The following is a 26,712-nucleotide window of genomic DNA, read 5'->3' as shown; positions in this document are numbered from 1 at the left end:
TCTGGGTACATGTCTCCTTATCTGACATCACCTGCGTTGGACCATCTTGTTGCCAACAAACAATTTCAGCGATCCTATTCATGCTAATATATACCTTGTTAAATATATTTCCTCGTACAATGTGTAGGTTACATAGCGGTTATTTACCTTTGACGAAGAGCAGTATTATTTTCATCCTTGGTGCTTCTGAAAGCCTAACCAGCAGGCAACTGGCAGCGTAAAGTGTGTTAAACCGCTGTTAACAATTTGACCAATAAGCAGTTATCAAATTTGTTTTTTTTCTATTGCCGGTCCGTGAGGCTATTTTCATTTCAAAACCGGCTTGTGAGTGAAAAAAGATTGGGGACCGCTTTTCAATACCACCCAGTCTTCCAAGCCTTGGCCACCTCATAAGACGTTAGTGAAATCACTCCCAAGCGGAAGCATCCTGCTACCTCATTCCGTGTTCTGGTGATCTACACTCCCCTTTTCACAACCAATCACATATATTATATACCTTGCACTGAATTCTGATTGGTTGAACTGACTAGTTTTATACCAAACCACCAAATGCTATAATCATGGTGTGTCTATTATTACACTAGCCAACAAAAAAAAAAAAAATTTGTGGTGCCGAAGATTTTCCAGCTGTTTTCAGCTAATTTGTGGTCGCTGATTTCAAAAATGTAGTCAGTTTTTGTCCATCAGATCTAGTTTTCTAGTTACGGTGATTCCACTGCATGGGTAAACTTGTGCATAAGGGCTATTCCGTGTCGATTCACACAGTCAAGAAATTCAACCTTTCGATTTTCTTTAAATTTTACACACCTTTTTACTATTCTATATGATGAACACTTGCAAAATTTGAGTGAAATATATTGAGAAACACGAGAGTTATGAACCATTTAGTTTGGGGGGGTCTGCTGAGGGGGCACAATTTTTTTATTTTTGGCAATGTTTGAGGCCCTATTACTGCTAAACTAAATTAGGTAACAACCCAATTTTTTTACATTTTTTTTACAATTTTGGAAAATTTTAGCCGAGAGCTGGAAACGGCCAACTTTGGGAGTCTATGACCTTTGACCTTTTAGAGTGACAAAGTGAACGATGTTGTTTCTTCAATATCTGGCAGAAGTACTATCACCTGGAAAAAATTGGGTTGTTATCTAATTTAGTTTAGCAGTAATAGGGTCTCAAACATGGCCAAAAATAAAAAAAATTGTGCCCCCTCAGCAGACCCCCCCAAACTAAATGGTTCATAACTCTCGTGCTTCTCAATATATTTCACTCAAATTTTGCAAGTGTGCATCATATAGAATAGTGAAAAGGTGTGTAAAATTTAAAGAAAATCGAAAGGTTGAATTTCTTGACTGTGTGAATCGACACGGAATAGCCCTTATGCACAAGTTCACTCATGCAGTGGAATCACTGTAAATTAAAAAGTTGACCTGATGGAGAAAAACTGATTGCATTTTCGGATTCAGCGCCCCAAAGTTAGTCTAAATCAGTTCAAAAACCGCCGGCACCAAAAATTGTGTCGGCCAGTGTTATCAAACATATATTTGTCTCTGAAAATAGGAGATGACTCTGATAAAACCTCACAACGATAAGTAGAGAGTTCTTCAATAGTCAATACTCATAGATTGAACATGAAAGCAACACAGAAATTGTTTGATTTAAACTTTACCCAAAAAAATTTACATATTTAAGAAATGTCAAAATATATTTTGGAATTACTGCAGCAAGAATACAAGCCAACCAGAGCAAGCATGTAAGAGAATGACTCTTTGCAGTGGCATAAAAATTCAAAGTCTCCAAGTTTAGTTGAAAGTGACGGATAACAATCTAATTTGTGCTTTGTAGTAACAAAACAAAAAAAAAAGTAAGAAAAAAAAAGAACTAATATTGATTGAATTTGTAGCCTTTACAAAGCCAACATTAGGGCTGCTTAAACTTTCTAAACCAGGGGTTCCCAACCTTTTTACAATCTTGTACCACTTGGACGCTCTATACTGCCAAGCGTACCACTTCTTGCAGAACAACTTACTTGATCGAACCATATTTTATTCAGAAGAATAGTATTGGCGTACTAAAATAACATTAAAGCACCACAACTAAATTTAATGAGTTTTTGTTTACTGTCCACCAATTGGTCGATGCGCAGTGTAAATTTGCTAATATCACATTGAAAGTCATTTCCGGACGCATCTAGTTGGTTTAGATTTTGGACTTGATGTTCATCATGACTGAAAACCCCTGCTCGCATTCTCACGTAGAAAGGAAAATCAGTAGCTGTGGAACAGCATGGGAAGCTAGCGTTGAGTATGAAGAGGCCTAGCCTACTGAGCCAGAATTTTATTGGTTAATATTCCTTGTAACTGCTATTGAATATTTCATTCCGATCTATTTTTAGCTTGCAACTAGCATTATTCCACGCTATTTGTAGCTTAAGCTATAAAACAGTAGATGATGACTACCAAGAGCAATCATTTGACATAATTAACGCCCACTGTCCCACAGCGTTGTACGGCTTTTCAAAGTACTGTAACTGTGCTCGTTGTTGACAATTGACATGACCCACATTTTGAAGATGTACAACAGGAATAGTTACATACATAGGCGTCGATTTTTTCTTAGAAGAGAGGAATTCTGGGTGGGCAAGAGTTTTCAAACAGATTTCATTGAATGTGTGTTTGCAAATTCGCAATGGTTCAGTCTTCGAAATGAGCATATTTTTACTTCGGCAAAAACGTTGCCGAGGCCAAACGGCAAAATTTAAAATTGCTTCGGCAATTACTGTGAATATTTAGTAGGAAAAGATTGTATTAAAACATGTATATAAAACGATAAGCGAAAAATATACTAGAGTAGTCTATTACGAACGCATTGTTTGATTTATTGTGGTGTAATAATACCAAAAGTAGTGATAAAGCGAGCAACGCGATACGCACGCTGTTACGGTAATTCACGTTAAAAAACTCACCGGGAGGGGAAAGTAAGTTAATTTTGGGTTGATTCAACGTTCGAGTCAGCACAAATCGATTTAATTTTTCCGGCGGGTTATATTGCGTAACAACAATGCCCAATAAGAAATTTACGTTTGTTTTACATTAATTCGACATCTAGCGATGTTGAATTATCATAAAATAACGTGAATTACTCAACCAGGTACAGGTAACATATTAATAGCTCCCTGTGAGAAGATCGCCTAGATTTACGTAAGCTTATAAGCCAACATAATTTCGGCACAATTGGGACACTGCGAGCAACACAAAGTCTGTTTGATGAACTAGCCACAATCGGTATCATCAGATGCTGTATCAGCTGGACGAGATAACGGAAAGCGAGGCGCAACAAGGAGTAGATGCTTACAATAATTTGACGTCTACTGGAGTTAAATCAATGCAAATAGCAGGCCTTGAAACAACTTTTTTTTCCGGCGGCCAAACGTGTCCGACTGAAGCAAGCTGTTTGGCGGTAGGCACTTTAACATTACCCACTGGTCGAAGAGGTACGCAATCATGCGTGACATGTTCAATCAATATTTGTGTTTTAGTCACAATTTCGACTTGTTAAAGTGGCTACCATTAAGATCCTTCTTGCACTCAGTTCAGTTGCAGAAGAAAAACTAGTATTAGCAGAGGGTGGGAATCGAACCCACGAAATCGAAATTACTATACTCCTCTGCCCTAACCATTAGGCAACGGTGGTTGTGGTGAAGCATTCAGTTAAATTTCTATGTATCAAAATTTTTGATCAGAAAATCACGTCACGAGTCACATGACTGAAATCAGCTGAATCGCGAATGAACATGTCACGCATGATTGCGTATCTCTTCGACCAGTGGGTAATGTTAAAGTGCCTACCCTGTTCGGCGGCCAATCACAAGCACATGGCGGCCATCGGAACTTCGACACACATTTTAACTTCGGCAGAAGCGAAAAATATACTAGAGTAGTCTATCACGACCGCACTGTTTGATTTGTTGTGATGTAATAATGCCAAAAGTAGCGATAAAGCGAGCTACAAGATACGCACGTGGCACGCTGTTGCAGGAATTCACGTTAAATAACTCACGGGGAAAAGTAAGTTAATTTTGGGTTGATTCAACGTTCGAGTCAGCACAAATCGATTTAATTTTTCCGCTCGGTTATATTGCGTAACAACAATGCCCAATAAGAAAGTTACGTTTGTTTTACATTAATTCGACATCTAGCAACGTTGAATTATCATAAAATAACGTTAATTGCTCAACCAGATACAGGTAACAAATTAATAGCTCCCTGCGAGAAGATTGCCTCGATTTACGTATACACTAACATAATTTCGGCACAATTGGGATACTGCGAACAACACAAAGTCTGTTTGATAAAGAACTAGCAGTCAGAATCGGAATCATCAGATGCTGTATCGGAGCACGAGGTTGTCGCGTCATCACTGGAATCAGACACATCAAGTGGCTCATAGCTTGGCTGTAAATCTATACCGTCTTTGCCGTTCGCAATGAAGCGTCCACGTTTTGCGGCTTTCGGGCTTTGATACCACTCCACAGGCCTCTTTTTTTTTCATAAAGATCCATCAGGGTGTTGACTAGGGAATAAATCTATGCTGTGCCATAACGACTGGGAGGAATGTTTAACCCTAACATTACAAGCGCTCGTGTGGCCTCGGCATTTTCATTGCCGACGCTAATTTTGAGGACTGAATTTATCGCATTAATAAAGTGTATTGTGGAGTCACTTGCATCCAGCTTATCGTCAGACATCAGCTGCTTGATCACTCAATAATGTTAACAATTCAAGCATAATACAGGGTGTATTGTGATTTATCGAGTGCTTCAACTCTTTTCTAGTCCTTTGTGATTATAAGTGGCAAAGTACTACTACTTTATTTACAAGGCCGCTTGTGTAAAATTTTCTCGGAACTTCATGGCGGACAAATGCGGCCGACGGAAGGGCGAGACCCGGCGGACAAAATGTCGGTTTTTGTAGGTTAATCGCGGCGATGGCCGCCTTCAGTTTCGAGGCCTGAATTATAGGGTGATATTTTTATAAAAGATTCTCCCAGCTGGGCACGTGTCTAAGCGCCGGCGAAGTAGGAAGTAACCCAAATAAAACATCCAGCAATAGTAAGATTGAATCAACATTCTAGTCTGGTGTAGTCTAAGAAAATTAGTTTTTTCTTGTAATCTTGTTGTCCTTACAATCACCTCGGCAATTGCCGACGCTAATTTCGAAAAGTGTGGTTAGTCTTTCTCACAAAGACTGTGTTTAGCGTCGCTGCAGCAATTAAGCTTTAATAGGTTGGATGTTTTCTTTCTTGCATCTTGCGATCTTATGAGCGCTGCTAAACTAAACAAACTTCTTTTATGTTTTCCTTTATGACCTAAAAAGCGCGTGACTCGTGACCTGTTATCTTTAAAAGGGCGCCTTCGGATTTGCCGCATTTGTAAAAGCGATTGTTTTTAGTACGTCTTTAGTTTGTATCGGTTATTTTATTGTCATGTTCATTATTATGTCATATTCACATTCCCTTACGCTGACCGGGAACTGAAGTTTGATTGTGACGTAACGAAAGTGAGACCATTCGGAGAAAAGATCAAATTGCCGACGCAAATTTGGAGAAAAGATCAAACGTGGCTTTCTCTCACCAGGAATTGCCAGCTGTGGCAGTTGCCGTAGCAACAACAATGCAGTGCGTACCGCCGTTTTTCCACGCAGCGTTGTTACGGAATTGCTTTGTTCTGTCGGATACCTAGCGAGAGACATAGCGTAAAACAAGAAATTGCGCTGCAGTTGGTTGGATAGTCCAGCGTTTAAGAAAAACGGAAATAATTGTAACGAACACTTCATAGGTGGCATGAAAACAGGGTGGGCGAAACATATTTTGCCCACCCTCGTTTCACGGCAGGGTGGGCGTCGCCCGCCCTGCCCACCCTATTTCGACGCCTATGGTTACATAACAATAAGAATAGGCTTCGGGAAAATTTTGTTTTTGTAAACAAAACCAGATAAACAAAATATAAAGTTGTGAATCAAGGTTTTTGTAAAAAACCGAAACTACTCACGTACCACCTGACAAACCTTCGCGTACCACCAGTGATACGCGTACCACAGGTTGGGAACCCCTGTTCTAAACAATGCCAACATTTTGCTCCAAATTCTTGTACACTACTTCATTTACAAGCAGACCAAGCACTGTATATTTACTTTATTAGTCTGTCATTTTGACCCTAGTGTTATTTAGTGTGTGTTAATGACTATTTGGTGAGTTTGGGCAAGTATTATCAAATTGATTATTTTGTGTCCAACATGTGGACAGCTTTAAATATGATTGACACAAACAGTTAAACATATGCAAAAACTTTGAATTGTTTGTGATGCAGCTTTTGAAAATTTATAATTAAACACAAAGCAACATTATTATAAAACATGTTTAGCCATACTCTGTGTTTATCATCTAATATGATCTCATAGATATTGCTATGATGTTTAATGACCCAGTATGATGTAAAAACTTACATTGTCCTGCCTGAGGTTGGGCCTCTGTCATCCACAAGTTCAGTGTTCCACCTGGAAAAGGTTCAAACATTTTGTTATAAGAATTCTCTTCACAATAATACAAGCCAACTAGCCAAAAGTAATGTAAAAACTGAGTAAACAATCAAATTATCTGCAAATATTAAATGCAGCTAAAGTTTAGCAGTGATCTTTCTGAGTGAGAAATGACAATGCAGTAGATAGGCCTACTGGGTATATATCCTATTTTTGAAATTAAAATAACTGCACTATATCACACATCTAAGTTAAGATTGCCATACAACAAAAGCAATCTGTCAGTCCAGCACAAACTGATATATATATGCATAGGCGTCGATTTTTTCTTTGAATAGAGGAATTCTGGGTGGGCGAGAGTTTTCAAACAGATTTCATTGAATGTGTATGTTCGCAAATTCGCAATGGTTAGTCTTTCTCACAGAGACTGCGTTTAGCGTCGCTGCAGCAATTAAGCTTTAATAGGTTTGCTGTTAACAAACTTCTTTTATGTTTTCCTTTGTGACCTAAAAAGCGCGTGACTCGTGACCTGTTATCTTTAAAGTGGCGCCTTCGGATTTGCGGCAAAATGTTCGGACAGGTGACTACAGTAACAAGTACCATCAGGGTTAAGACGCATCCACTGGAATTCGGAAAAAAGCTTCCTTTGCAACACACGACCTTCCCGAGCCGGAAGCTGATCCGGCAGCATGCTAACGTCAAACGGAACAGGTAGAGATCCATGGCTCATGCTGTCTTCTACCGGAATGGCCCGTTTCGGCGAGTCCGATTCGGCGAGTTCCCTATTCGGCGAGAACCTTTTTCGGCGAGTGCCCTATTCGGCGAGTTTTTGAAATTTTATTTTTGAAAGGAAATTATCGGGTACCGACCGTACCGTAGTTTAACTGTTTTCACATCGTTTTAACGTCGCTGAACGTGCAGAAAGGAATAAATATAAAATGTTTGAACTATTAAATTAAAATTCGTCATGTCAGTTCAGTTGTTTTTATTTCTGACCATCATATCAAAAACAATACACGTCAACATAGCAAAGGTAGAAGCGACAAAACGCGAACGTTAAAACGTGCTTGAATTCGTCATGCCCGTTCAGTTGTTTTTAAGGTAGAAGCGACAAAACGCGAACGTTAAAACGTGCTTGTGACCGAAGTAAGTTATTGAGTTGAAAGAATTTTGGCACGGTCGCAACACCTTCAGAAAAATTTAAGATATGAAGGGAAAATAAAATAAAGAAAATGTTACAAAAAAAAATCATGTTTAATGTCTATAAGTTAGTACTTTTGAATAGTTAAAATGATTAGTTTGGATCAACAAATGTGTGGCCTACAGCTTGGATTGAAAGGAAATTATCGGGTACCGTAGCCTAGTTATCCCGACCAGCAGAAATTGCCGTTTTTACATCGTTTTAACGTCGCTAAACGTTGAAATAGTGTAGAAAAAAGAACTTTGCTGACTAGGATACGTTGAAACTGGGAAACATTCACAGAAGCCCTTCGATTTGTTCCAAGAACCCATTTACCCTAACAGTTCATTTGTACATTGATTCAACGTCTGAATACATTATCTTAAAAATGCATAATCTTAAAAATGCAACGTATCGAAGGGCTTCTGCAAATGTTTCTCAGTTTCAACGCAGGCCTTAAAACTCGTGTTTTTTTCCGGCAGCCATCGTGGCCTACCGAAGGCTCCTCCTCGGCGGCCAAAATACAATAACGATAGCACAAGTAAATAGCATTAAACTTGCAACAATGTTAAAATGATCACTTAGCGTTGTTGAAGTCTGGGCGACGTCCTGCAATAGTATCGTTGTACCACGCATTAAATGTATTATCGGGATTGTAATCCGGTATTGCGAGACCATCCAACGACCCTAAATTGTTTTAACTGTTTGCAGCTCAGTAAATTGTTTCAACTGCATACCGCCTTTCATAAAACCTGACCATTTATTCCGTTATGATGTCACCATTGAGGGTGTGAAGTCACTAACCCACAGCGTTCTCCACTATGAAGACACGTGTTTTACCCACGGATGTCAACTAACCTAGTTCTCCTATTTAACAACGATTCAATGTCCGACAACATTGAATCGATATAAAAACGACAATATTGCCAGTCGATGTAAATTAGCACTTCGGATTAACACTTCGTTAAAATAAACATCGGGAATTGCAAACAAGACTTTACAGCGCTGGTGATCGCAGCTGGATATATTCAATACAACAGTAGTGACTATGATGCGCTGACCTAATTCTGCGTCACTCTTTGATGCTACATATTTTCGATATTTAATCCACAATCATTCTATTGCAAAATTAAATAATTGGCTAGAAGAAACCGGCGGCCAAACTTGGCCGATGGAGGAGGTAGCACAGGCGGTCATTCAAGCACTACTTAGCGGCGATGGCCGCCGGCTGCTTTAAGGCTTGCAACGTATCCTAGTCATCAAAGTTCTTTTCTACACGATTTCAACGTTTAGCGACGTTAAAACGATAGGCCACACATTTGGTTAGCCTTCTCATTCTGTTACTACAATGTAAAAATAAACTGTTAGGCTAACTGGGTTCTTGGAACACATTTTTGCTGGAAGGAATAACTAGGCTACGGTACCCGATAATTTCCTTTCAATCCAAGCTGTAGGCCATTGCTTTGTTCTGTCGGATACCTAGCGAGAGACATAACGTAAAACAAGAAATTGCGCTGCAGTTGGTTGGATAATTCAGCGTTAAACAAAAACGGAAATAATTGTAACGAACACTTCATTGGTGTCATGAAAACAAGGTGGGCGAAACATATTTTGCCCACCCTCGTTTCACGGCAGGGTGGGCGCCGCCCACCCTGCCCACCCTATTTCGACGCCTATGTATATATGCGTAATTATATCTCAAAACATGTCTCAATAGGCTTTTAGTAAAATTACTCTGTCAATGTAACACTCATATGTGAGTTGATTACAAATTAATGTTGTTTATTATTCTATTGCTCAGAACTTTTCCACAAGTAATAGATTTGCTGATTCCAACTTTTTTTTGTCTTTTTTCATATTATTTCAACATTTTTTGGCGTTGAACGATAAAGAGATAGACAAATTTACAGGCTGTCGGACAGTACTGTTTTTAGGCATCATTTGAGTGGCCAATCAAATTGGGCGACAATCTTGTTGCATTTTTTTAAACTATGTTTCTTGCAACTTATTTCATTTCATCGATATGTTTTTGTGTTGTGCCATTCCGCCACTGAACAGATGGTGTTTACCTGGATTAGCTCCATTGATAAAGTCAGTCCTACTAACTGACAAAAGGTCAGAAATAAAAGCTGGGTAGTGGATATCATTCTCAACATCCTGTGGTAGCCTAGTGGATAAACCAGAAGAACGCAAGTTATTTTATGATGAATGTTGTTTGCTGAAAAATTTTTCATGAACTGTTTTCATAAAATAACACCTTTCTATAAAATATAAATTGTCAATTTGATAAGTATTTTGACATAATTAATAAACAATTCATTTGCACATTACAAATAAATGCAAAAAGACAATAAAAAAGTTTTACTTACTAAAAAATCTGTAAAAAGCAAGGTAGACAAATACTTGGAATTTCATTTCATTGCTGTTCACATCAATTCAATTTACATCACAAAATAGCTACAAATATGCATGAAAAAAAACTGTTATAAAACAATTACATGCAGTTACTTATAGCAGTCATACTTTTTAAATAAGTTATCAATAACTACCTAACTGCAAAGTCACCTATCACAAAGCAGTAAAAAAATCACAATGACTCATGTAGGTTAGAAGCAGCATACTTTTACAGTTGTTCAAAAGCAAATGCAAACACCTCAAAACTTAGAATAACGTTTTCACACATACTGATAGTTTAATTGTCATTTCAAAACATGTTGTTGGACTACAATTACAGGAAACCTAAACAAAACAGAAAAAAATCTGGAACCCAACCAGGACCAACCAATATGCGGCAGCATGCAAAAATTGTTTTGTGCATATTGAATATGTACAGGTAATTTTATGGAACCTATTAAACTAGGTTAGTTGCTTTGACTAACACTGATTTGTTTCATTAGTTGCTTTAGGTAGCCTATAGATGTTTTGTATAATGTAGGCTACTTTCTGATATTCAGTTCAGTTTGTTTTTATTTCTGGGTGGCATCTGACTTTAGTGACTTTCGGGTCTTTTTCTACCATCCTTGTGGTGCAAATTATTTTTGTTTATCTTGTTTCATATATTTTTGTTTATTTGACTGCAGAAAAAATTAAACTGAACTGACCAGGTGCCACAAGAAAAGTCAATATTAGCCAAACATAACAAAGGTCTAGAAAAACGTAGAAGTGATAACTGCTTGCTACCAACAAAATATTTTCCTCTTCTCCTGGCTTCATTCTCACTTCAAGTGGGGTTGCCGGGGAAGATTGCAGTCCTCCACATCACTTTGACAGCAACACCTTCCTTCTTCACTCCTACTCTTTCTATATATTTTGCAACACAAACTCTTCTACGTTTTTTCGACCTTCCTCGCTCTCTACCAAAACAGGATAATCAGTTTAAAATGTGGCATAGTTGCAACATACTTCACTTAGTGACACTTCCAGAAACAAGCCTGGAAACCTAAATAAAATCTACTTAAACGAAAGTAGTTAAATTGTAAATATGCACATAGCCTAAGCCGGGTCATATTTTTACTTTGACTATTTAGATGAAATTTAAAGTTTGGGCTACTAAACCCAATTATTCTCAGCTCAGTATGCATCTTTTAACAGTATTGAGCAGAGTGTAATTTTTGAGACTCCTACTCCATGAAACCAAACTCCACTCCAATCCAACACCGAAAAATGTCATAACTTTAGACTCTGAATCCACCCCACTTCAAAATAAAATTATTTATAAGTTAATATAATATTAGCCAATGCTTAAGCCTAAAACACAAAATAGCTCAGGGGTGTAAAAACTTTTTGTCAACTTTAGTAACATGTAAATGCTTTCAGCAGGGGCTCTATCCACTTTTAAAATTCGGGGGGGGGGAGGTGATTTTTAGACAGTGGGCTAAAATCGTCTTAGTCATTCCAAACCACTCCAATAAGTGGGGGGTGATCACCCCCCTTGGATACAGCCCATGGCTTTCAGTTTTCTACAAACTAGAGCATACGGGACTTATTTGATTTAACTAAAATGCAAAGTTGCTGAACCACATTCGGGATCCACACCACCCAAAATCTTTGTACAAAATGAAACTCCGAATCCACTCTACTTTCTGAAAATGGGGCAAACTCAGGCTCCCGCTCCACTTTTGAGGACTCTGAGTGGAATGGTCATTTCATTGGTCAACTCGGTAAGCACTTTAATAGCAAAGTTTCAGTAATTGTCAAGAAAACCTGGAGCCAATCAGAAGCTACGTTGTATGTGACGTAAGAACGCAAAAAACGCGCGAAAACCAAATGGACGACATTTCACATTTGCATTTTGCATTAGCTTCATAGCTGGCTTGTTTTTGTTTAGCTTCATAGCAGGAAAAGGCGAATAGCCCGCATCATGAATGATCATCATGAAACTCAGGTAAGGTTTGTTAAACGCAAATAGCCCGCATCATGAATGATCATCATGAAACTCAGGTAAGGTTTGTTGGAGTAGAGTCAGATCTATTCTTAGGAGTAATCAATAAACACTACAAAAAGTGCTTATATTTCATTTAGATCTTTAGAGTATGTATTTCAACTAATAGTGGTGGTGTACTTTGGAGTTCAATAATTTAGCCTACTTGTTTTGTCAGCTACATGGCGTGTGGTTGCACTGTGTTTACTTGCCAGCGCTTACAATTATTATTATTGTTGTAGTGGTTCACTTCTGTGGAAGATGGCATGAAGTCTATTGAAGACTATACAGAGAAAACAGCAACAAAACTTCTTATTGCACAGAAACGAGCATATGGTGTGAATGTTGTTTGCTACATAACATCCTTCAAAATTCATACTAAACTGTTGAAGTTTACCTTTTTTTTACAAATATAGAGTCCATGTACAAATTTGCAACCATCAATGTAATTGTGTCCATTCAAAAATTATTTGACAGTAGAGATTTTTAAGTTTATTTAGCTATAATGTTATCATAACTTCTAGTGTGTAGTGTAGTAGTAGTCCAGATTTAATCCGGTGATGTCCCCGTTAACGAGGGGGCCGGATTCACCTCCAAGTGTCGCAATCGTCTTCACACCCTGCCTCCACATTGATCTGTACAACTTGCCCTCTCTTGTCAAGCCCACCTTGTGTAAATGTTATCTTTTTACGACAACTATGTGACTTGTTTATTGGTATTGAAGTAATGTTTTTAGAAGTACTCAAATTTTTTTATTTCAAAAAGTGGCATCTTCACTTTCAACTGGCATAAAATTGTAGGCTAATATGTCAACGAGAAGTGCTTTTATCAGGATTCGAGTGTTGCTGGACAGAGTTTTGTGGCCATGTCACCTTTTCCTGTTCATTAACATACTGGCGTATTGACTATTACAACTAATTGTATCTTTTTCATTCCGGACACATTAATGAAAAAAAATAAATTGATATGACAATTAAAAAAGCACCACTGGGTGTATTAATATGCAACATTTTCATAATAATAACATAACGAAACTCTAAACTTCTCAGTTTGGTCGGAAAACAACCGTGCTGCAAAAAGGGTTGCGGGGACAAGTGACAGGTCTCATCTAGGCAAGGAGAGGAGGGACACATGGATGATCTAGCCTAACAATAGCGGAAGTACCGCAGTGCATTGACTATTCACATGTTAAACAAAAACTGTACATATTTTAGGCACCACACAAGCAGAAAAAGTTAGAAAAGATTTAGACAAAGGCAGTTTGAGCTAATTGAGCAAAACTTTTAAAGGTTGCAGGGTGTAGACCTACATTTTTCAGCTAGAAATATGTTTGATTAAAGTAATCTCACAAGGTAATCGGGATTTATAGTACCGAAGATAAAGAGCAGTTTTTTTGTCGTATCCAGGCTTACGCCCGGTGGTTGAAGATTTAGATTAGTGAACGGGAAGGCATAATGCTCGTTTCTTTGCAACAAGAAGTTTTGTTGCTGTTTTCTCTGCATAGTCTTCAATAGACTTCATGCTATCTTCTACAGAAGTGAACCACTACAACAGTAATAATTGTAATCGCTGACAAGTAAACACTGTGCAACCACACGCCATGTAGCTGACAAAACAAGTAGGCTAAATTTCACCACTTTTTGTTACAACCAGTGCTTCCACTTCTGACAATTGATAAATCCTCTTCAATTTCCTTTTTTGTCCTGAAAAATCCCTTTTTTCACAGTTGGAAATCTTTCAAAATTTCCTTTATAGGCGAGGCTATTTTTGACATTATTTAAGTTAAAAAAGGTGCTAATACAACTTAAAAGTTATTGTAATCTCAGTTACAGCCATTGTAATCTCGATTTTATTCAGTAGCACCGGTATGTCGAAGCAACGTTGTTTTACTAGAACAATAGGCTGCACAAAAGCAGCCTATATTTCACAATAACATGGTTTACTTCCTTTGTTCACTGTCCATCCAAAAAACTGCTTGTCAGTTAGTCGGTTCTGGGACATTTACCAATTACCACTCTCATCTTTCCTACCCGGATTCCTAACCTATTCCAGGCCCGTAATTATACATTTTAGCTTGGGGGGGCTCAAAAGCTGTTGCGAAGTAAAAGGCTATGCACCAGTGGCAGCTCGTGACTTTTGGCCGTGGGGGTGCTGTAAATGGTGATGTTAAATATGACGTCATAAAGTGGCAGGAACGGAGGAGCGCCGAAGGCGCGAGCCTCCTAGGGGGGTCTGGGGGCATGCCCCCCCAGAAAATTTTGCACTTTTATATGCTCTAAAATGCCATTCCTGGTGTTTTCAGAACAAAAAATAAAAATTTTAAGCAGTTGAAAATGTGGATTTTTAGAACTTTGAAACAAAGAGCACGAGGGATCAGAGAGAGAAAGCGAAAAATTAATGAATGTCATCACGGAGGTTGAAGATACTTTATTTCAAGAGCTCTGTGCCCCTGAAAAGAGCGATGTTGGTGCAGTGGACCTCACTAAAAGATTTAGGCTATGCTAAACCATCACAGCACGCTTAGAATAGTGATACCTTTCAGAGTAAACGTTTTCAAGGCATGTTTTTGAAATACAATTACACACCAATACCATCCAGCGCGGCTGTGGAACGCATGTTTTCGCTTGGAAAGGACATTGTGCGTCCCAAACGCAGCAGATTGTCAGACAAACGTTTTAAAATGCTTATGTTTCTACAAGGAAATAACTAAAAGCTTTGAGCTTGGGGGGGCATTGCCCCTCCAAGCCCCCCGGCAATTACGGGCCTGACCTATTCCTAACAGCGAAAATGTACAGGTGGTAAACGTCCAGTTTCAACGAATTATCCATCCATTAACAAATTTATTTTTGTGTTTAGTTTTCCTTGATGCGCTAAGTCGCTAACTTAACACTATTGGCTAGGCTATCTCTTTTTTCTCCTTGTCAGTACGGTAACGTCTTCACAATCATCTGAGACTGACGAAATACTAACTCAGTCTGACTGTGTAGTGTGTACACTATATATACATGACATGTTGTATACACACTACATAGCCTAGCCTCTATTATTATGACACCATATTCAGTTAGCATAGGCAAAAACTAATTTTTATAAACCGGAAGGATATCACTAGTCTAAGCTTATCATACCTAACTGTACGTGGAAGGTCGAACCTCAGTGAACTTTGTCATTGCTGCTCAACTTCAACTGTAAATCAACGGATTACCTAATTTTAACTAAAAGAACTGAGAACTAACTCACTCACTGCGGTCTGCAATCACGTCCAATTCCCAAAATGGCGAGAAAAAATCAAGCGACAAAGGTGAGGATGGGAAAGAGAGTAAGAGGGGTTCCGGATGTCGAGGGACGACGGAAACCAACTGATCATCGTTAGAACTTTTGAAAGGGAATATTAAAAAAATTTTCGTTAAAATTGCTAAAAACAACAATTCCCTTTTTAAGACAAAATTTCCTTGTAAAATGGTTAAAAATCCTTAAAAAATCCTTCCTATCTTCATTTCCCTTTTTTATCCTTCAAAGCGTTGAAAAATCCCGATTTCGGGATGAAATCCTTCAAAGTGGAAGCGCTGGTTACAACTGCAACAGACCTTACCTGAATTTTACGTTCTTACGTCACAGACAACGTAGCTTCTGATTGGCTCCAGGTTTTCTTGACAATTACTGAAACTTTGCTATTAAAGTGCTTACCGGTCAACTCAGGGATCAACTCTATGCGAATGCTATTCAGATGAGTTGCCAAATGCGAATCGTTTAAAACACAATTTATTCCATCCACTGAAAGTGAAATGCAATCTGAGCATGACATGTAAACTTATAATTTTACTTCAGGAGTTGAACTGCAGTGAATTTTAAAAACTCTAATCATTGATACCAAAATGAAAAAAACAGCGTTTTAATAAACAAAATTTAGAGATATTTTTTTCATTGAGCTATATAAATTAAGGTGTATAAAAATCTTGTGGTAATTGACTGCATAAGATTTTTCGCTACTATACTGATTGAGCCATAATTTGACATACTGTTAGGCCTACACAATGCATAATTTTGAGAGATCTATTTACTCCGTTGTATGGTGCTGTTGAAAAAATAAATTGGCTTGACTTTATTGTTATAGCTACAAAATCAGACAAACCGTTGCTTGACTGGTAGCATTTTTGCAGTGAGCAAGAAAACATACAGGTAAAAATAGCCTAATGATTAATTTTTTTTATAACAAACCATGCAATTAGAAAAATATGCGTTTCAAAAAATTAAAGCATTTACTCATCTAAACTTACCTTGTGATAGTATTTTATTATGTTTTGTCGCTTCTACCTTTTTCTAGACTTCTGCTATGTTCTTCATATATTGTTCTTTTCGTTGTGATGGTCATAAATAAAAACAAACTGAAACGAAAACTATTAAGTTTGCTGTATCAGCCAACTGTTTTATCGCTTGGCAACACTGACAAGTTTTAAACTAAATTGGGGTAAGCCCCCAGTCCATAAAAGTGTTCTCTGAAAGAGGTGAGCCACAATGAAAGGACCAAACCCAGTTGGTAAAAACATCTGCAAACGTTAAATCAATGTAAAAAGGTCGTACTTTACCAGTTGGCGATTTATTTGAAAGGGATACTAAAGGAAAAAACTGAAGGAAAAACACACTACAGATACTCTGGTCCCGTTTCATGAGTCAATGTTTTTCAGAACGAATAAAGAATTGCTAAAAATGTAGGCCTACCATATTTTCATCGCCTAAAAAGAGGACACGTTTCGCCCGCGAGTAAAATACACAGGGCCGGATTTAGACCATGAGAGGCCCTAGGCTATTCCATTTGTGAGGCCTCTCCCTATTTTTGAGCTCAGAATTTCTCTCTAAACAACATCACGTGTCATTGCTTAATGTTAAAAATATGAGTGCATTAAACTCTATCGTTCTTTTCATTTTCCACATTCATGGGTGCAAATTTTTATTTAAAAGAATAAAAACTTAGTTAAGGCAATTTTGCTTTTAATTTTAATTTCTTTGATCAAACAACCGTTACAATAATTGTGAAGTTTGTGGACATAAGAAATAGTTACAGCCATCAAATAGAGTAAGACTAGGCTACCATTTTTTTTCTTCTAGCTTTCGTCAAAGCAAAATCATGCAAAAGTTCATCAAAATTTATCTGTTTAAGTTTGCCACTCTCAATGCACAGAATGCTCAGTGCGAACAACCTTTCTTGAGACATTGTCGATCTCAGTTTATTTTTGATGTTTTTGAGCCTTGAAAAAGATCTCTCCTGAGCAGTTAGTGATTATTAAGCTTAGAAACAGTCTTAATATTGCTTCCACACTAGGAAAGGCAGTGTTAATTTTTTCCTTGCACATAATTTCCACGAGACAAGGAAATAGATTGCTCTACTGCAGGGGTCACCAAACTTTTTTCTCTGAGGACCCGATTGCTGCGAGATTAACAGCTGCGGGCCGGATGCAAATTGCGAAAAGATATACAACTATTTAGAATCTCCATTGACTTGAATTGAGCACAATAAATAACAAAGTCAGCGGTGGAGTTGCAAAGTTGTGATGAAAATCGAAAGGTTGCTGGAAAAGATATCCCCTGCTGTGATACACTACATGGCATCGTGCTCTTAAAAAACATCTACATCTTTCCAAATTTGGCCTAGGTTGCCTCATTTGTGGTGGCCTAATGATAAAAACAGAACACCAACATGTAGGCTGCCTGGTGGAAAAATGTACAAATTCAACATACAACAACGGTCAACGAACTATAAGAACGAACAATTTTAACAAAGAAGTCTTTATTACACAAAAAGGCAAAGCCAAAGACGGTTGCTAATGCCAAGGGAAGCACATGTACAGAATTGTAGTGCAGCTGTAATTTCCGCAGCACGTGGCAGGCCGGATAAAATCAGTTCGCGGGCCGTAGTTTGGTGACTCCTGCTCTACTGTACCGATAAGCCCTTGGTTTTGTGTTTGTCTCACGTACAAATGAAAATGTAGAAGTTCATCAGTAAGTTTCGGATTAACATTTTCAGGATACAACGTAGCCTAGTTGAAACCAGTTGCGTATAGAATTTTCTACTCTGAAAAGCTTGATATATATATAGGCTACTTAAGGTAGGGTTTAAACTTGTCAAGTTTTTAAAAGAATTACAAACTTCGAAACTGAATTTCGAGGCCCTTGGACGTTGAGGCCCTAGGCTTCAGCCTGCATAGCCTATTGGTAAATCCGGCCCTGAAAATACAAGTAGCTAGAATGTTACGTATGAAGAATTTTTTACATCCTTTTGGATTATTAATTATAGACGTATACAGTGATGTACGCGCATACAAAAAATATTGACGCCGTCAGAGTAAACGCAAACGTTCGAAAAAACATACGCCATATGCGTCAACGTAACTAGTAAAAAAAGTTGGCGGCGTCAGCGCATACACTAGCGTAAACTAATTTTACTTGCTAGGTGCCAATCATTCACACGGTATAAACCACTCGAAACAAACAAGTTTTATTTTGAATTTCCACGAAGAAACACAAGCATCTGAAAGTGTTCATCTGACATTTGCTGTGTTTTGGTTCCAATATGTCTTTGCCCATTGAAAACATTCTTTCAACTGCAGCGCTGGAAGGTATTGGCGTGTTGTAGCGAAAAAAAATACATTAAAAAGTATGCGTTGACGCTATGCGCTAAAAAACCGCGAATACTTTACGGCGTAGCCTCAAGTGCAAACTATCCAAAAAATGTGGCCGCAAGCGTTAGCGTAAACAAAAAGTCTACGTCGCAAGTATGCGGCGTATACGTACATCTCTGGACGTATGCAGCACAAGTTACAGCACAAAAACAGACAAGTTTATTTGTTAGATTTTTGTGACAAAATGAAAATGTGATGTGATAATGTCATCAAAATGTGACAAATCAGGCAGTATCTGCAGGTACCCGTGCCTTAACTTTTTTCAGAAAAAAAAGGATCAGCTTTAACACAATCAAAAAATTACTTGCACGAAATATATTTGAAGTTGTAGACAGCTGTTAATGAGATGCTAAGGACAGACTCAACTAAAAGGCTGTTTCTTTCCTTGTACCATTGTGACTGCATCATAGATCAAAGTCGTTCTACATTTGCACTCACATAAGTTGTAGGCCTAAGTATCCATGTCGCGATTTTATTTTGAAATAGGCCGTACTTTGGATTATTTTTCGATTGGCTTCACTTGACAAATTAGCCAAACTATTAAGTTGGTAATCAGCAACGTTTGCAAGCGGTGAATCAATACAAAATAGATCTGGGTAAAATAATAACTTATTGTAAAAGTGTGACAACCTTAAAATGTAAATATATCAAACTCTTTTGCAAGTTTTTGCGTTTTTTAATGTTTCATTTCTTTGTGATTTACTCCAATTTTTCATTTTCAATAATTGATTGATCAGATCTCTTCAAATGTGGAAATTTCCTCACAAGTGGATTTGCAGTTCCACTTGCACTCATCGTTGACCATTATTTGGCTTTTAAGACAATCGCAAAGCAATGTAGTATGTTTCAATGAACGTCTAAGATTGTTTAGAACAGCAGATCAAATAGTACGTCAATGTTTTTTTGAAAATTTATAAATCAGAATGTTGCATTGGTACAGAAATGGTTGGAAAAAAGCCACATAACAATCAAATCCTGTTGAAAATATATGCAAGAAAACTGAAAATGTAAAAAAAAAGACATTTGAGCATTTTTGGGTGTCCTCGGAGGACGACTTATTTTTCTTCAAAAAAGAGGACAAATCCTCTTGAAAGAGGACATATGGTAGCCCTATAAAAATGTAATTGTTTTCGTACAATTCGATAGATCACCAACTCTGTGGAAAGAGATATAAGGATTTAAGTAACCACAAGCTTTATGTCTGTAAAAGTAACGTAATAATTCCATCAACACACAGACACGATTGACGCTTCAGAGATTTTCTTAAAACAACAAAGAATCGCTTGTTCGGCTGATACATAGACTACTTAACATGATATTCATGTCGATTATAAAATTAACGCTCAGTTAGCAGTTAAGTTTAAACTTAGGCTACTGCGAAATCACTTGCCGGATAAACTTTCTGAGTTGTCGCTTGCTGAACTGGTGATTACAGATCTCATTTGCTGACTTTGGTTGTTGCTGAGTTTCATCACTTGCTGACTTGATGCTAGCTGAAAATCTCGTTTGGTGATTTGACACTATCTGAAACGTACTTGCTCAGCTGATACACTTGCTGAGTTGTCGCATCACAAGGCGTCTGACAACCAAAGATTTAGGCTTAAGCTACACCTCTGCCGGTGTTAATTCACAACAATCAATTATTGTAAACTTTCCAGAAGGCTTAACGCAATGTCCATAAAGAATAGTTCAGATCAGATTAAAACCACACAGTGAGGCCAATGTTGGTGGTTTCGCAACCTAGTTCTTGCTATCATCACGTCACACATTTTAAGGGGTTAGGCTACCTAGTACCTACCACCCCACATCTCTGGCTGAGCACAAATAACCGAGAAATAAAAGCACAAGCATGGTTGCTAAAGCAATTCTGCGAACACAAAAACAACAAAATACTGTAGCTTATGTTAAAATGAGGCTAATCTGAAATCGAAGACAGTAGACAATAACAACAAATGTAATTATACAAACTCAATTGCCTAATTAGTTTTTGTCGATCTCTTTTGAGTAGCATGGTGGGTGTCGTAATAAGATAGCATAGTTTGAAGCCAAACGGTGTACAAGGTAGTTGACAAGCTCGGCCCTCAAACAAAACATTTCTAAAGAAACATTAGGCCTACATTAACTTCAGGAAGTGGAAATTAGGAACAAAGTGTAGGTAACCACTCGAGAAGGAAGTTAAGAAACAAAAAGATAGTATTGGATCCAATATCCATTAGGGGAGACTCAGGCAAGTTGGCCCACTCGAAATAATTTTTTAACTACAATAGTTATTGTTACGTATCATACGCATACTGAGAAAGTGCAGTTGAAATTACCTTATCACCAGGTAGGGAGGCTCTAGCAAGCAGTATAAACATGTGAGCACGATTTTTGTATGAAAAATTATGATTTTAAAATTTTTGGATTTTAGAATTTTTTAGATGTCGAGTGAGTTTTTTCTTACTATATAAGAAAGGTTATTATTTAGTGCGTGCAGCGCTAGAGTGGTTATTAAGGCTCACTTTGGCGGTGAAGATGTTGTTGGAAGCTCGATAGTTTGACATTTAATTTTTACAATATGGTTGCACTTGCCATGCAGAAAAGTTAGCCCATATCGTGGGTGGGTAGGCTACGTTGGCCACCATGCCTTCATGGGGTATTATGTAGAATGATAATAATTGAATAATTAATACAATGACTTATTTTTGCAAGATTGAAGTAGCCTATCATCAAGTATCCAAAGTAAGTAAATCGCGGTTTTACATCGGCTTTAAACGATCAATAACAATAATACACTTCCTGACATCGTTTTTATGCCACAAATTGCGACAACTTATCCCTAACCCATAGGCTATGGTAATAATAGATGGTAAGTAGGCTAATCAAGAATACCAATCTTACCATAGGTAATAATGGTAAGTAATCAAGAATACCAATCGTGGAAGTGTGTAGGCCTATCAACCACTTCTCAAACAACGGTCTAAAACGTACCTCGTTTCGGAAATACATTAAAAAGTGTTCCGATATTGGTAGGCCTACCCATGCAAAAATGGGGTTTGTAGCCTATTGCAAACAAGGTCCTGCCTATCAGTATCATTAAGGTGACCAAATCGTTAGGAATAAAGGCATGCCGTTCCAACTACATGATGTTTGATACAACCTTTGTTATTTTCGAAAGCTTATTTGGTGTAGGCTACACAATCCATGTAAAAAAAAGTTTACTGAGGTAAAATACAGCATTATAGCCTAATAGTAGATCATATTATAAACCATACATGAATGCATACAATGTAGCCTATGTATGCCTCTATAAAACCAAGAAATAATTAGAAAGAAAATAAAATTGGGGAGAACTTTTCCACTGTTTAATATACCGTAGATGGACATGTTGCCCACGTGGCCAACTTACCTTCCATGGTGGGCCAAATTACCCGCACAGGAAGGCAAGATGGTCCATTTTATTTTTTTTGGAAAACTTGAAAAATTATATACCTAAGAATGTTTGTTTGATCAAAAATATGTCCACTTCTACAGTGATAAATTCTCTACTCTTCAATAGCATTCGCTTTTACATATGTTTTGTTATTAGCTCACAAATTCAATTTTTCATTTTGCTGGGCCAACTTACCCGAGTCTCTCCTATGTCTTAATGATATTGCTCCTGAGATTATGTTCTGTTTTCTTCCAGAGTTTAGATCTTTTGAAACAATCCCTGACCTCTAAAATCTTCCTGGACACAGTCCGGTTCAAAAGTAACTCCTGAACTCTCAATGGGCAACACTATTGGCATTCCTCCCATTGAATCAAAGTCCTTTATAAACATTCGGGATCCCAGATAAACAATTTTATTCTACATCAAATTTTCTTTAACGATTTCTCTTTTTCAAATCATAAAGAAAGTTTCAGACATACAAAATTTCCAGCGACTCGTAGAAAAACATACATACAACTTCACACAAGAAACACCAAAGTCTAAATTAGGATGTAGACAACATGGAAACAATACTGAAGCTTTCTTAAAATAGTTTGGTGAATGATGATACTTTATAATATTCAGAACATTCAGAAAAACGATGGCTTTAAATCTGTTAAAAATTATTTACCTCGGTAGCCTACAGCTGGAGCCTACAAACCTAGACGATTTAAAATCACAATCATTTCAAAACCTCTTGAAAAGAATGAGATTTCTTTTCGGCGCATTATATCTTTGTGTAAATTTCAATTTATTGAAACAAGTTGTATTTTCTTGTGCGTTCGAAACAAACTCTCAAAGGTCGGCTGCAAGCATCTCAAAAATTAGAAGCGACCAAAGTTGAAAATGGTTGGTTGGTTGGTTTTGAATCTTTATCCTTGGACTGACAAAGCCTCAGGTTATTCCTGGTAGTTTCGCATACCTGTAGAGGCTCTTGACGCAGGGCCGGTTACCGAGGTTGGTAGAGTGAAGTTTTCCATTAGGGGAAGTGTTTTTACTGAGAAATTGTTCCATTCACTAGTCGAACCAGCGCCGCGTGATCTTGAGCCGGGCGCGTTACCACTGAGCTATCGGGGCGGACAATGCATGGCCTTGAGTGCCACTTTCCTCAAAAATTTAATAAATGTTAGGGATTTAGGGCTTAGGCCTACAAGTTCTCAATAAAATCATTTTGAAAATTACATCGTTGAGGCTACATAAAATTTGTAAGGTCATGTTTATGTTTCAGGGGAGGAATTTTAATTGTTGAAGCATTTTTGTTTTCAAGTTAATATTGGCTTTTTCTAGTTGATATTAGCTCAGATTACAATGATTTACAATTGAAACTTTCATATCATCAGAATTGATCCAAGGCAAACGAAATCAAGGAATACCAGCAAAAACTGTCATACAAAGAGTTAGATCCTTCACAGAGCTGGTCCTTTTTATCGTGACGTCACACACGCATTTTAAGAGGATCGAGGATAACCATTAACCACCATTCCTTACTGCGCAAACATAATTGACAAAATAAATCTAACATGGTTATTCGCTTTCACATCACAAGTACAAACATGATTGATGAAAATTGTGCTTAAACTTGATTAATTTGAAATCGACAACAGTTGACAATAAATAACAAATGCAATTCTGCGAACACAATTGAAGAGTTTACTCCTGCCGACCACTTTGCTGTAAAGAGCGAAGCAAGATTTCGCAATAAGATAGTAAAGTCTAAAGCCAAGCGCAATCAAGATGAACGGTGATGCCAATGCCAGGCACGGCTCTCATACAAGACGACACTTCAAAAATTATCTCGGACGAGATCCGGCCAAGTTTACAAGTACCGCGGAGGCCATTGCTATTTCGAAAAAGCGCTAGGCTATTCTGAAAATGTCTCAAAACATCGGTCTTTAATCTGTTGAAAGTTATTTATCTCGGTAGAGCCGTACACACCCAGAATGTTTGAAGCACAATCGTCCCAAAGCCCATGGAAAAAATAAAGAAATGAGACTTCCATTCGACACATAATCTCCTGTGTGAATTTGAAGTAGCATTGTGACATTGAAATGGCATTGTGACTTGCTTAGAAAAAGTAGAAATACGTAATTACATTGCACATAAAAACAACAACTTGAGACACAACGGTTGGCATTTAAATCAAAAATATACAAATGATTGTTGATAAAACGATTAAAAGAAAGTGCTTGAATGAAGTTAGAATCATAAATGCAAATTTTATCACAGTCGTTCAAATAGACATTTCAGATTCAAATACACAACTGTACAAAAGGCTACAGCAGTGATATCAAAGCAGAGTAGAAAATTTTCTGGTGAAGGAATTACATGAGGAAGTTACAGACACAGTTTCGTCCTCAAGCCGGTAACATGATTTATGAAAATTGTGTTTAAATTGGGCTGATTAGAAATCGACAACAGTTGACGATAAATAAAAAATACAATTATGCAATAACAACTTAAGAGTTTTCTACTTTACCCCAAACAGCGCAGCACGATGTCCAGCACGATGTTTGAATGAAGTTAAATATCGAATACAAATCCTATCATAGTCGTTCAAATCATCGTCAGCACTTCTATTGCAACCACCCAGCCTCTTTGAAATGATTGCAATCATCAGACTCCTTCCACCTTCGAGGATGTGGGTTGTTCAGTGCCAGTACTTTCGTCAGATGGGGTTGGTCGCATGCGCACGCAGACAGAATCGGAACCTTTTTCTAAAGTAATGAAACATGAAGTGTTGGATTCAATTGCATCAAAATCAAATTAAAAAAAAACTACAAAAATAAAATAATAATAACAAAAACAAACACGAAAGAAATGATGTGATCTTGCTCGCACAAAACAAGAGTGAAAATCTTTCATAGCGATTCCCAATAAAGTCCATGAGTACATTGACTTCACTAATGAGCTAAAGCTGGTACGCTGTAATCTAGTGTAGCTTAGCTACCTTGCATTCTGGGTTACTCATAGAAGGTTTTTTTAATAGGTTTCTCAAATAGGGATAGTTAAAAACGTTTTTTTAGTAGTCGTTTTTTAATCGTTTTTTTTACGTTTTTTGTTTGTTTTTATACTACAAATCGTTTTATACATTTTTTCAAATAACAACTGTTTTCATTAATCATAGCAAACAACTGTAAAAAAAAATGCACAATTATAGCTGTTGAACAACTTTATATAAATTAGTTTATCTATTTATTATATATTATATCTATTAGTTTATTATTATTATTATTTAGGTCGTTCATCTACAGAAACTGCAAGCCAATTCGCTCTCCATCTTCGCAATTCAATGGTAGCTGCAAAGCAATTGCTTGGTTCAACATCCAGCATTTCATGATAGAAGTCGAAAATCTCGTCGATCGGGCAGTCTTCATCTTCATGAATCAATGAAGGCAGAAATGTGCTGACTATAAAAGCTAACGAGCAGTGCTCATTGAATCTCTCGCGAATTTGTGCCATGCAATTGTCAGGAGAAAAACTGTTCGTTTGAAATATATCTCCGCAGTTTCAGCTGGAGTGTTAGGTCGATGTTGTTGTCTAGGTGCTCTCCGGGGCATTCGAATTTCTTCGCCAAAAACTGAGCAAGCCTTGCCAAAAAGTTGGTGAAAAAGCATATTATCGCCCCCTAGGTCTTGCAACACAGTTGCGCAGCTTCTAACATTCACCACTGCAGAATTCAACGTAGCCTATGTGTAGGTCCTTGTAGGAGCATATTTGTGGTGCTGCAGCACCATTAGACGAGCTGCCAATGTATGCAGTGTATAGGCTACTAGTGATTGCTTGCTTAATTAAATATTTTTAACTTACTGTAGGCTAATCAAGATTAAACTAGAAGTTGATTTGGAAACTCAGAATACTATTGATAAATTACATCGCAAAAAGTATACTGTACCTCCCGCGCTAGGATGAATCATCCAAGCAATTATGTCTTACGCTACAACTTTTTTTTTTGCAAAATTTCTATTTTTTTACCTAATCATTAGGGGGGCCATCGCCCCTCATCCTCTCCCCTAAATACGCTACTGTTCCCTTATGTCTTATTGATGTCGTGAAGCCTGGAGGTAGTTCCGTCATAAGTCAAGTGTGCCATGATTAGGAATTTGAAACGCTAGCTAGGTATTTGTGGGTTTCTTCAAGAATTTGTGTCGTTTATTAGGAATTTGAGAAGCTATCTAGAATTTGTGCGTTTCTTTAAGAATTTGTATCGTTGATTAAAAATTTGAAACGCTAGCTAGAATTTGTGCGTTTCTTTAAGAATTTGCATCGTTTATTAGGAATTTCAAACGCTGGCTAGGACTGCTAGGTATTTGTGTGCTTCTTGGGAATTTTAAATGCTAGCAGTAGGTTGTGCGTTCTCTTACAATCGGTAGTGTGATACATATACACGTAGTTTTACGTCTCTTTAGCGTTGTGCATCTGCCGCATTGTGCTTAAGTGCATGCTTGGTGCAT

General features: G+C 37.6%; 2 protein-coding genes across 2 annotated transcripts in view; both read right to left on the bottom strand.

Moving 5' to 3' along the window:
* The window catches only part of LOC145780539 (uncharacterized), a 37,500-nt gene extending 27,341 nt beyond the window's left edge, over window positions 1–10,159 (bottom strand). The window contains exons 1-2 of the mRNA XM_082592166.1: window positions 10,083–10,159; window positions 6,501–6,551 (exon numbers count right to left, since the gene is read on the bottom strand). Of these exons, the coding sequence (XP_082448292.1) occupies window positions 6,501–6,551; window positions 10,083–10,128 (97 nt within the window). The 5' untranslated portion in view covers window positions 10,129–10,159. The remainder of the gene's footprint in view (window positions 1–6,500; window positions 6,552–10,082) is intronic.
* A 12,478-nt stretch (window positions 10,160–22,637) lies between these two features.
* LOC145781158 (uncharacterized) overlaps window positions 22,638–26,712 on the bottom strand; it is a 40,927-nt gene continuing 36,852 nt past the window's right edge. Inside the window, exon 8 of the mRNA XM_082592928.1 lies at window positions 22,638–24,975. Within this exon, the coding sequence (XP_082449054.1) occupies window positions 24,835–24,975 (141 nt within the window). The 3' untranslated portion in view covers window positions 22,638–24,834. The remainder of the gene's footprint in view (window positions 24,976–26,712) is intronic.

This window comes from Aplidium turbinatum, chromosome 12 (genome assembly GCF_918807975.1).
Source record: "Aplidium turbinatum chromosome 12, kaAplTurb1.1, whole genome shotgun sequence".
NCBI lineage: Eukaryota > Metazoa > Chordata > Ascidiacea > Aplousobranchia > Polyclinidae > Aplidium > Aplidium turbinatum.
Note: the sequence above shows the minus strand (reverse complement) of the source record. Positions and strands in the feature narration are given on the sequence as shown.